General features: G+C 45.0%; 1 protein-coding gene across 2 annotated transcripts in view; it reads left to right on the top strand.

Annotated features, from left to right (window-relative positions):
* The first annotated feature begins 1615 nt into the window (after positions 1–1615).
* OVOL2 (ovo like zinc finger 2) overlaps positions 1616–12312 on the top strand; it is a 55729-nt gene continuing 45032 nt past the window's right edge. Inside the window, exons 1-2 of one of the 2 annotated variants that reach the window (XM_069075467.1) lie at positions 1616–1748; positions 2693–2970. In XM_069075467.1, coding sequence (XP_068931568.1) covers positions 1649–1748; positions 2693–2970 — 378 coding nt within the window. In that variant the 5' untranslated portion in view covers positions 1616–1648. Of the gene's footprint in view, positions 1749–2692; positions 2971–3148; positions 3288–12312 lie in introns of those variants that run through there. The other variant, XM_069075468.1, reaches the window with a different exon arrangement.

Raw genomic sequence — 12312 nt, 5'->3', positions numbered from 1 at the left:
AAAGACAGCCGAGGACAAAGCAAAGAAATCCGTTAACAGGTTTGCCATTTCTAAAGGTCCACTTCAAGGCGGAAGAGGAGAGGGAGAGAGAAAAAAAAACCGCTGTGTTTATTTCCCTGTTGTGTTTGCAAGGGCCCGAAGCCTCTCGGGTTACGGAAAACACAGACAGGTGAGATTTTTAGATCTGGGAGCTAGGGAATCCAGCTTTCCTTTCGGGCTCACGGCCCGCATCTCCAACCACCCAGCTCAGTAGGAGGCAGACAACTACAAGATCCTCCATGCAAAGTAGACGGCAAAGTGCCTGGAGCTTCGGAGGTCGGGTTCCAAACCCAGCCACGCTGCTACTGTATAAGTTTGGAATGTACTATATGTTCCCACAAAGCCAGCTCTGATCTCACATGTGTGTGCAGATGGGTTCAGAAGCCTGGCCATCTCCCCACACCCTCACTCCTCCAGACCCTTGAGGTATGCTCAAGATGAAGAGCTGCCTCAATTCCTTCATGCCCTCTTTCAAGGGGCAAACCTGTGATTCCAAACGTGTGTCAATTTCTCTCTAAGAACGTTTTACTACGAGTAAAAATAACTCTTAAGGATTATTTCCCCACTCTCCATCCCCACCCCCATTACTTGTGCTCTACCAACTAGGCAACAAAGGAGGCTGAACCCCACCATCATCACTGGGGGTGAGAGGTGCAGTGAAGGGAGATAAGTATATAATCCCCGTCCCTAAATTCCAGGAGAGGGCATTTCTCAGCCCCTTCTTTCTAGGTATCACCCTCGCCCCAAACTACTGCATCTGCAATCCCATGAAATTCAGCCTGTCTTCTCCCCCTCTCGCCAGGATTTAAGCAAGTCCAGGGAATCGTCCTCAAGCACACGAAAGAACGGAACCATTGCAAAGCGACCCACTCATCTCCCCGGCCATTTCGCAAAAGGGGTGGGTGGGTGGGGAAGAGAACACGATGCATGGTTTAAAAAAAAATAACCTGAGTTGGGATTTCCCTTTGGGATTTGCATAGACTATGTATGTAATGGGGGAAGGATCGTATGTGTGTGTGTGTGTGTTGGGGGGGGGGATCATGAAAAAATGTTCTTCCTTTTTAAAAAAAAATTTTCAGACGTTAAATTCTTTTGCAAACATTCATGCCTAAGGAAGGGTTGGAACAAACCTGAGCCGCCTGAACCGGTCAGACAGGTAAGGAGGCTTGTTGACACCGTTATGTTTGCAGGGCGCATGCTCACTCCCAAGTTTCCTGGTGCATTTTCTATTCCACCTTATGAAACTTTTTTTTTTCTCCGTGTGGTCTCACCCACGATTTAAGAAATAAGAGAGGAGCAGGCGGAGAGATAGAGGCCAAGGTGGGGGCCCAGCTGGGATACCGGAGGGCTCGGGGCCCTGGGGGGAGTACAGGGGAAAGGAGAGGCGAGGCGAGGCGGGAAGGTGGGGTGGGGAACCCTGGAATCCCCGGGCAGGAGAAGCAGCCGCCTCTTGCGGAGTTCTGAGAGAGAGGAAGAGAAGAGGGGAAGGGGGCTGCTACTCGCGCGGAAAAGTTCAGAGACGCGAGCTCGCCACTCTGAGGGAGAAGCTGGAACCAGGTAAAGGTAAAGGTTACTCGAACCGCTCTCTCCCATTCTTCCAAACCCCACCATGCCCAAAGTCTTCCTGGTGAAAAGAAGAAATCCAGTAACTGCGATTCGCAGTTGGGATGAGCTCCCAGACGAGGAAAGAGCCGACACCTACATCCCAGGTGAGCCGGGAAAGCGGAACGGGGATGGGACCTCACCGCGTGGGCCCCCTCTCTCCTAATAGGAAGGAAGCGGGGGCACTGATGGGCCAGGGCATGGTTTCCCATCCCCGCTGAGGGGCTGGGGGGGGGGGGACTGGAAAGACTAAGGAGGGGTAGAGGAGGGGGAGGCGGGGACATTGGACAAAGTGCCCCAGTGGGCGCTATTACCCAGGCACAACGGGACCCCCGACCTGTAGATGGGGGGGGGGGCGAAGGGCCCCCCCCCCCCCCCCCGAAGCGGGGGGGTGGGGGGGGGGGGGGGGGGGGGGGGGGCGGCGGGGGAGGAGAGCCGATACGGAATGAAGCGGTGTGTGTGTGAGTGGGGGGGGGGGAATTGGTTCTACGGGCGATACCTCTTTCCCAGATTTGATTTCCACTTCCCGAGCACCTTCCCCTAACTGATCTCTGCTAGAAGCGGGAGATGCAATTCAGCTGATTGATCAGACCCTTGCAGCTCGCTCGCTGCCTCTCACAGAAAGCTTGCTTCCAGACCCTAGCGCACATTGCCCACCCGTGTGCCTACGCAACGCTACCCTGCCAAGCTTCGGTGGCGACCCCCAGAGCCGCCCACTGGAGCTGCCGTTGGGATAAAATTGGGAGTGGGAGGGCCATCTTCCCGCTACCCCCACCCCATTCTCGTCTCCTGTTGACAAAGCAAGAGAACCCACTTTGTCATCTCCCCGGGGCTCCTAGCCTCCCCACCCCAACGCCTTTACCACTTGGGAATACTTGGCACTGTTCTCAGGTCCCGGGCTGGGGCCGAGGCGGTGGCGGCTGCTGCTAAGGCACCGCCCCGAGGTCAAACAGCTTGCTTAGTCTCCCCCCCACCCTCTGGACTCCCAGGACTGACCCCCGCGGTGACTGACTCGCCCATGTTCGGTGTTGTGCTTTCCCCTCCCCCCCAGTGAGCCTGGATTGCATGCTCCACTACAGCACCGAGGACTACCGCAGCGAGAGCAGCAGCAGTAGCAGCAGCGAGAGCAGTACCGGCGGCGGCGGCAGCAACGGGGACCCCGGGGGCGCCGACCTCCGCTGCCTGGAGAGCAGCGGTGGCGGCTCCGTGCATGAGCCGGAGCCCAGGGACCATCTCGCTCCGCAGTCGGGAGCCCCTGAGCCCAGGACCAACGAGGAGCCAGTGCTGCACCTGGCAGGAAAGCGTCCGACCGCCAGGTCTAAAATCAAGGTACTAGATAGACTGTGCCCCCACCCCGCCCCCGCCGCGCCGCCACCACCACCACGCCCTGGCGTCTACCCCTCTCCCGCTCCTCGCCCCTCCCCGCCCCCAAGCCCGCTCTGCGCCGCGCCCGAGAACCTGTGCACGCAACCGTCGCCGGCTCGGTGCACCTGACTCTGGGCTCGGGCCAGCTGCGCTTTCCTGCAGGGCGGCAGCCACAGCAGCTGCCTCCGGGGCTTGGGCACCGTCATGATCCCTGATGGATTTCTTTCTCATCACAAATGGATGTGTGCACAAAGGGGAGCGTGGCCACGTACACTCTAGTAGTAGGTGTTTTTATTACACCTTTTGTAGTTTTTGCTTGTTACAAAATGGCCCTCGCGCGTCATTTAGCGAAGGCGTCGGGTGCAGTTTTTGTTGCTGAACAGTAACTCGTTTGTAGCGGAGGTAGACTCCACACAATCTGCACATCTAAAGTTGCCCGGAATCCATATTGAAAATGTTTGGGTTTTGTAAGGACCACCGAAGGGGTTGGGCTTCCGAGGGTTTGCTTTGTAATCCGAAGTAGTTTGCATTTCCATTGATCTCTGTTGTTTCGTGGTGTTTAGTAGAGTGGGAGGTGGAGGGAATTCCCACCCTTCCGCTCAGGGCAAACTGACTTTCCCCTTTAAAGGGAATGGAAGGACAAAGGGGCCTACCAAAGGTCGAGGAAATCAGTTAATTGGAAAATGAGATAGTAGCTTCCCTACTGAACTTTTTCCAATGTTCCGTACCCCAGCCTTGATCAAACCTTCCACTTTATGTGGTTCCATGTGAATTGGTGACACCAAACTATTTTCAGAAGGGAAGAATTTATTTCCAAGGAAATTGACTAGTGTTTAATTCAGTGTGCTTTCCGTTGGGAGGGGTGGGATGTGTGCTGGGGGCTGTTTGGGACTGAGTCTTTTAACCATTGTTAGGATTATGTGGGGTGGAGGGGGCCAAGTAGCACCAAACTTTGGAGTCAGTGAGGGATGTTTCTGGCTATAGTTAGTAGTCTTTGCTGGAGGTGGCTTGTCTTGAATTACTCTCTGTCTTTGATTATATTAATTTGGTCTCATTCATTGATTTTAAAATTCTTTTCTTGGGTCGGAAAAGAGGAAGGAATTTATTTATTCCCCATACTTCCAATTTCCCTCATCACTATTCCCTCTTGATGAAAGTGAAAGGCCTCTAGGGAGGTGTGGGAATACCAGAGAGCATCCCAATCACTTTATGCATAAACTTGCCAGAATTAGTAGATCTTTTTCTAATTGGGGCAATTAACTATTCTGTTCACCCTCCTCCCCACAGCTTTGTGTTAAAGAGAGAATAAATTGCTGGGGAATAAGGCTAGGGATTAAAGCATTCTTGCTGATCTGGCTGTAGTGCAAATTTAGTTTTAGTGGCAGCTTGTACCCCTATCGAATAATTTCCATTTCCCTCAAGTTCATAATGAGCAGAATAGGAATTCTCCCCCTCTCTCTTTGCATTTTTAGGTTTTCAACCAGTTGTGTCTCTTCTCATCTGAATTCCTAGCCTCCACTAGGAAAAGAAAAATTTCTTGCTTTTCTGTTATACAGCCACAGTACTAGGTAGTTCAAAGGGTGAGGAATATCTCAATGATAGCCTGTGTGGTTGTGGTATAGTAGGATTAACATTAACCCATGTGACTGGGTGAATTTCTAGAAATTTAGAATTCTTTTCAGAGTACATTGTTAGCTACACAATCTCTAAACACAGAGAGTAATCACTTGAAGTTTGTCTAACAAATACTACTGTCTTAACTGGAAGAATTATATGTCTAGTTTGAATATTCTGCATGGTCAGCCAGCTATTATTATAAAAAGGACTCAGGAAAGTAGAAGCAGTTTTCACCCAACATTTTAAGTGTCAATAGTTACACACATTAACACTGTGCAGTTTGCAGGAAGAAGATACAAAGTTTAATTTGTACATTCAGTGAAGAAAAAGGATGTAGGATTTCAACAGGTGGAAACCTGGGAAAAGATTTCCAGGCATAGTGAACAGCTTAAGAGCAAAGGTGTGGAGGGTGGAGAGTGTCTAGGGAATGGTGAGTTTGGTTGAAGCATATAAGTGGAGGGGAGCAGAATGGTGTACTGCCAGAAAAGTAGGGAAGTACCAGGTTAAGGAGGACCTTTAATGCCAGGGAAGTGAGTTGGAACTTTATTTGTTAGGTCATAGAGCAACTGAAGGGTAATGAGTAAAGACGATTGATTTGGCCAAGTTATAAGAAAAGATAAACCTAGCAGGATTATTTGTTTGGAAGCTATTCTAGTACAGGCAGATGGTAGAGAGTATGCCTGTACTGAGGTGGTGGCAGAGGGAAAAGAGAAGAGACAAATTTGAGAAATAGCACAGAGCATTTGGTAACTAATTGGATAGGAAAAGTGAGAGAGAAAAAAAGAATTGTTTTCAATATGGGAGACTGACGGCAGAAATAATGAGGTCAGAAGGAGGAGCTGGTTAGGGGAAAGATAATAAGCTTGATTTGCGATGGTTTAGGTTTGAGTTGCCAGCAGTAGGATATCCAGGTAGGGGGATCTTCTCTAGGCAGTTGGAGAATGATCTGGGTTGGAAATTTAAGATTTAGAAATCATCTGGCTTCAGGCTTCAAGAAAGAAGCAGCATATATATGGGGAAAAGTATATCTAGTTATATTAAATATATGTATACATTTATTTAATAGATTAAGAAATATAATTTTAATCCAAGAAAATAGCTGTCCCAGGAGTGTCAAGCCTCCTAACTTTTTTTTTCAATAAAATTGTTTCAGACAAGCAGGAGGGGCTCTTTTGTTATGGTTTCGTCCCCTCCCCCCCCAAAAAAGCCATTGCTACTGAACCATTTGATTGGTTCTGACTTCCCAAGCATATGCACTGGGATATTAAAATCATCTCAGGGTCGGGATGATCTGGAGATCAAATCTGGGCTCAGATACTTAGCACCACACCCAGAAATAACTGGCCATGTAACCTTGAGCAAGTTACTTAACCCTGATTGCCTTAAAAAACAAAACAAAACAAAACAACAAAAAAAAAATCATCTCAGAGTTTGTTACATGAGCAGTTGACCCCCCCAGGTCCAAGATAAACCACCGACTATTTATGCAGAGAGGAATTTTTTTTTCAGTGCAGTTTCCTTCTACTTTTCCTTAAGTAACTTAAGAGAAAAATATCAGAAACCTGTTTGGCCAATTCTTATAAAAATTCCTTTTCAGGTGTTTATACTTAGAGTGCTAATTTATGGTGGGAGTGAACATTGTATTGGTAGCAAGAGGGGAGTTCATTTCTTTGATTAATGATAGCCTAGGTCTGTGAGTGCTGTATTTACCTTTTCAAGTATGAAGGATTCTTTTTCCATGTCAGAAAATTTGTACAAGTGAAAATAATACTTTTATTATCTTTTGAGAGAGAAAAATATATGATACCAGAAAGCTGCCATGCATCCCAGAAAATTTTAAGTGAATTTGCATTTTATTAGTCACAATATTTACACACATTTGAAAATAGTGTATGTAGGAGGCATTATTTATTCACTGTGCTGGGGGGAGGTCTGTTTGCTTATTTATTATGTTGAGTCAAGTTGCATATTTTTGTTTGTTACAGTTGAATAGAATAGAGAGGTCTGGCTTCTCTGTCTGAAAGACTGGGGTTGTAGGGGGCTTCCAACCTTAAACTGGCTTTATAATCCGAAAGCAAGTAACTTAATCTTTTGGTACCTGAGGCCCTTGTAAGCCTCTAAATTATAGAGGTATTGCTAATTTGCATTTAGGACCAAAAGAAAATCTAGAAGAAGGGTTGATCCGAATATGGATTCACTGACTCCTAGCAATAACTTCTTTCTCACCTCCCCCCCTTGTCTCCTCATCCTACCTCTACACCCCCAAGTCAGATTCAGTTTAGCATTATGGTGTTTTTTGAGCAAGATGGAATCTTACAGAGTTCATTCAATTCTATGTGGCCAGTGCTAGAACAAAACTCTCTAAGAGCTTACATAATGCTGCACAGATCCCTACCTTAAAACAAAACAAAACAAAACAAAAAAGCCCAAACAGACAAAACCTCCCTGGAGCCTACCATTCCTGCTAGATGTCCCTTTCTCATTCAAATAATTGAAAAAGTTTTCTTCACTCATCTCTTCCTCTCCCTCCTCAGTCCTCTGTGATGAGGCTTCTAAAAAACTCAACTGGCATCACTCTCCGTAGTTACCAGTGATTTCTTCATTGCTAGATCCAGTGACCTTTTCTGGTCCTCATCCTTCTTGACCTCTGCCTCCTGTGAAGTCACTGATCATTTCTTCCTTCGAATATTATCTTCCTCTGGGTTTTTGTGATACTTGATCTTCTACTATTCCCACTATTTGTTCTGAGTCTCCATTGTTGCTTCATCATCTATGCCAAGCACACTAGCTCTGGATGTACCTCAAGGCTGTCCCTTCATCACTCCATCAAATCTCATGTGTTCAACTATCCTCTCTGTGTAGGTGACCCCAGATCCGTATACCAATCCCATTCCTTCTGAGCTCCAGTCCTTTGCATTACTGAATGCCCCTGGCACATTTTAGGCTGCTCATTATATTCAAAACAGTACTTGTTACTTTCCCTCCAAACCTTCCATGCTTGAACTTCTCTGGAGCATCGATGTCCTTGCTTGTCCACAGCCTAGTTATGCTTCTGAAGCTTGTCACTCCCCTTCAGCCAGGCAGAGCAGCAGAGACAGTGGAGACAGGACTTCAAGTGGATGTTCTGACCAGATGTAGATCACAATGCACTCACTCATGCCAATCCGTCCTATGTGACACTTGTCCCTGTCATCCCATAAACTTTGGGGTCTGTCCATTTTCTCTTGATATCTTGAAGATACCATATGGAACATATAGTCTTAAGAGTTATCATTCACTCTTATCATATGACCAGGCACATAGCTGGTGCTTGATGACTTTATAGAAAATAATTCATATGTGTATGTGTATATAATAAATGCTTATTGACTTTGAGGATCAATCTTTTTTCATCATTTACTCCTAGATTTCTCTGGCCTTCTTCATTAGTTGTGTTGCAGACTGCTTGTATCTCTTTAGTCTTCCTTCAATTTTGATTCTACAGAGCCTGTCCTTAAGAAAGAAATATATCCTGTAAATCCCAAGATAGGTTTCAATGATGAAAATTTATGTTCCTCTTTGATTGGCCAACAATAGTGCCGGGCCAGGCCCCACTTGGTCATTGTTTGGGCCCTGATTGGCTCAGAAGGGAGGGAAATAGCATTTGTTTTTGTTTTGGCCAGAAACCCTGAGGGTCTTCCCCTCCCCAGTGATTTTTTTTTTTAACTAGGTGAAAAAGGCCATTTTCAGACTCAGTTTTACTCACTGAATGGGCTTTGCCTCCGTCAAACTGAGACCTGTTAAAGACCTTAACTTAAAAAGGCCAGGGTATCTCACTGCATCCAGGGCCATCTCCAGTTGAACTTATCTATATCTGGCCACTGGACCCAGATGGCTCCAGAGGAGAAAGTGAGGCTGGTGACTTTCCACAGCCCTCCCTCACTTAAATACAATTCACTTGCATGTCATGACATCACCTCCCTGATGTCATTGTCCCCTTCCAGAACAAAGGACAAACAGCAACAACATTTTCCTTCACTCTATGTATCCAGTCCTTTGCTAGGATTGGATTTTTATCCCCACATCTCTTTTTCTTTTATTTTTCCCATTGTCTCCACTTACCCAGGGCCACCAGTCCTTAGGCCTTTATCACCTCCAGAGTGCTACAAATAGCCTCTGAATTAATTGCTCTCCCAACCTTTCCCTACTCTAATCCATTCTCATATTTTTTTCAATTCATTTAATTTTGAACTTCACTCCAAGTCAGCAGGCTTTTATTAAGGACCAGGCACTGTGCTAAGTGATAGGGGTTAAAAGAAAAGGTATGAAACAGTCCCCTGCCCTCAAAGAAGCACACAGTCACTAGCAGGAGACAACATGCAAACAAGATTTTGATATGATAAATTAGAGATAATCTTAGAGAGGAAGGCTTCTTGCAAAAGGTGGGACTTGAAGAAAACCAGGGGAATAGGGAGTCAGAGGTGAAGACAGAAAGAGTTCTAGGCAGGGGAGAAAACTAGTTAAATGCCTGGACGTGAGAGAATTGTGGTTCTGTAATGGTAAGGAGGCCAGTGTGACTGGGTCACATTTGCAGAGGGGAAATAAGGGAAAAGAAGGCTTATCAGACTCCTAATCCACTCTGTACATAGCTACCAAAATGATTTTCTTAAAATGCAGATAGGACCCTGTCAATTTTCCCTTTCCCTCATTCCCCATTTTAGTGAACTCCACTGACCCTCTATTAAGTCTAGGAGCAAATATAAGCTATTTTGGGGCATTTAAATCTCTTGGCCTCAGCCTACCTTTCCAACTTTTTTTCTCTCCTCGGTGTAATCATTCTGGAGTCTACTTTTGTCTGGCTCCTGACAGGCCAGGCAGCCCTCTGTGTCACTTCTTGTGGAAAACCATACTTAGGGTGCTATGAGCCTACTGCCCCACTTCCTTCCAAACCCCCTTTATATATTGTCTTCTTGCCTCTTGGAAGGTAAGCTACTTGAGGGAGGGTGAATTGTCTTCATTACTTCTATTTCTGTCGCTATGGTTTAGTGTTGTTTAGCCTACCTGGTACATAGTGTTAATAGATGCTGTCTATCTAGGTATCAGTTCTTCTGTCTCTATCATCCTACTAGTCCTTACGTTTATCTCCATCTATCTTCCTGTCTGTTTCTATCTGTCTTTCTATCCTTCTATGTGTCTGTTTCTACATTCCAACTATTCTGGTCTAGTTCACTTTTACCTTTTAGAATCCTTTGACATCCTTCAAAACTTAGCTTAAGTACCATCTTCAGCATGAAACCTTTCCTGGATTTCCCCTCTAGTGTTACCCTGTGTTTGCTTCATATGTGGTTTAGCATTTTGTTCAGTCATGTATAACTCTCCATGACCCCATCTGGGCTTGGCAAAGATGCTGGAGTGGTTTGCTGTTTCCTCCTGCAGCTCATTTTATGGATGAGGAAACCAAGACAAATAAGTGACTTGCCTAGAGTCACACAGCTAAGACTGTCTGAGGCCTGATTTGAATTTGGGAAGATGAATCTTCCTGACTCCAGGCCTGGTGTTTTATCACTGTGCCTCCCAGCATTGTCTATTATATGGTCCTCCTTGAGGACTGGAACTATTTTGCTTTTATCTCCTTTTTTTTTTTTAAATTCCCACCACCTAAACCTGGGAGCCCATAACCTTTCTGCTAGTGAGTGAAAGAGGTGATACTGGAAACCAGACCTTCTTTGCTACTATTGTTGTGCTTTTTCCCCTTTACAACTTGCTATCCCCTACCTCTGTTTAGTTCAGGGATTCTTTTTATTTTTGGAGGGGAAGGCAAGGCATTTGGGGTTAAGTGACTTGCCCAAGGTCATACAGCTAGTAAGTGTCAAGTGTCTGAGGCTGGATTTAAACTTAGGTCCTTCTGACTCCAGGGCCTATGCTCTATTCACCATTCCACCTAGCTGCCCCATGTTCAGGAATTCTTAATGTCATGAACTTCTTTGGCATTTTGGAGAAACTTAAAGATTGGTGTTTTCAGAATGTTTTTAAATGCACAGAATGAAATGCAGAGGATCACAATGGAAACCAATTATTTTGGTCATCAAATAAGTTATCAAAGCATTTTAAAAATTATTTCATGGACCGTAGGTTAAGAACCTTTTCCCTAGCAGTATTTACAATACCCTGGCAGGATCCTGCCAAGGTGGAAAGGAATTGTCTGCTTTCCGATGACCATAGCTAAGTACGAAAAGCTGGCCAACAGTAGGATAGACACAGATGATCTCTATAAGATTTGACCCAACTCAAAAATTCTGTGATCCTAGAGCAAGAATGCTTAGCCTTTTCTGTGTCACAGATCCCTGCTCAGAATGTTTTTAAAATGCATAAAATAAAACACATTGGGTTACAAACGAAATTAGTTATATTGAAATATAGTCTGTAGACAGGAAGACTGAAATCATGCTCATTCTACTGGTAGGTCAAGTAATTCTGAAGTAGTGATGAGCATAAAAGATATTTTGAGATAAAATAACATAATGTAATGAGATAAAAGGTATTTTGAGATAAAAACTGTAATGTGATATGAAAATATCTGCTTTCTATTGGTGAGAGTCCCAGTTACTGTTGATACTGTGGTTTGTTGCCCACATTCATAATTGGAGGAAATGATAAATTTTATTTAGAAGCTAGTGGAAATAAGGCTGTAATTTTTCTCTGCATTCTAATTCATGACCCCCAGAAATCTGCTTACAAACATTGTGGTCATTCTTGGATCCCATATTAAAAAATCCATTCTAGGGGGAAAAACCCTGATCTCCCCAAATTCTTTGATTATAGCACCTCATAAAACCACTGGGTATAAAATATCAGTCATAATGCCTGCTCCTCCCTTCCCCTAGTGGTTATGACCATGTACTGCCTTGGAAGAGGGATACAACATCCAAGTATTATTCTGTGGAAATTTGCTATGGTAAAAAGATGTAGTTATGGGGTAGTGGCTTGAAGATCAGCCTTGGAGCCAAGAAGGCTTAACTTCAGATCCTAACTTTAATGCTTATTGACTGTGACTCATTGGCTATGGGATCTCTCAGTGTCCCAGGCAATTCTCGGGAGACTTTACTGGGATGCTGATGATGTGGATGGGGATGGGGAGGGAGAGGGTGTTTCCTGGCCAAATCCTTTACAGATGGGCTCCTCTAACTGTAAGGCCCTAGTGCTTATATATCTTATGAACTGGAGGGAGGGCAATTTAAATGTTAAAAAGCTTTGTCAGATCGATCAAAAGTTAAGATAAAATCCTTCTGATGAAATGAAATCAGTCCTCGGGTATTAACAAGCAAATGCCTAATGTAGGGCACTGGGTTATAGAGGATAATATAATTCAGAGGAGTAAAAGATCCAGAGTAGCAAAGGAAGGATTTCTGGGGGACCCAGAGGCTTAATTTAGTAGTTTGGGGAAGCCTATGGACCCCTTCTCAGAAAAAAAGTGTTTTTTTTTTACATTAATAAATACAATTACAGAAGAAACCAATTATATTGAGATACAGTTATCAAAATACATTAAAAAAAAACATTAAAGTTAACTGATCCCAGGTTAAGCCTTCTTGTTTCATCACAGACCTCTAGCTTTAATGCTACTAGGACACCCCTCTGCTGTGTGCACAGTGTTTAGTGTTTCTGACTCCAGGACCTGAACCCTATCCATTGTGCCATCTAGCTGTCTCC

The sequence above is a fragment of the Petaurus breviceps genome, unplaced genomic scaffold, assembly GCF_028583685.1.
Source record: "Petaurus breviceps papuanus isolate PSGF00001 unplaced genomic scaffold, PetGlider_PUasm1.0 90919, whole genome shotgun sequence".
Lineage (NCBI taxonomy): Eukaryota > Metazoa > Chordata > Mammalia > Diprotodontia > Petauridae > Petaurus > Petaurus breviceps.
Note: the sequence above shows the minus strand (reverse complement) of the source record. Positions and strands in the feature narration are given on the sequence as shown.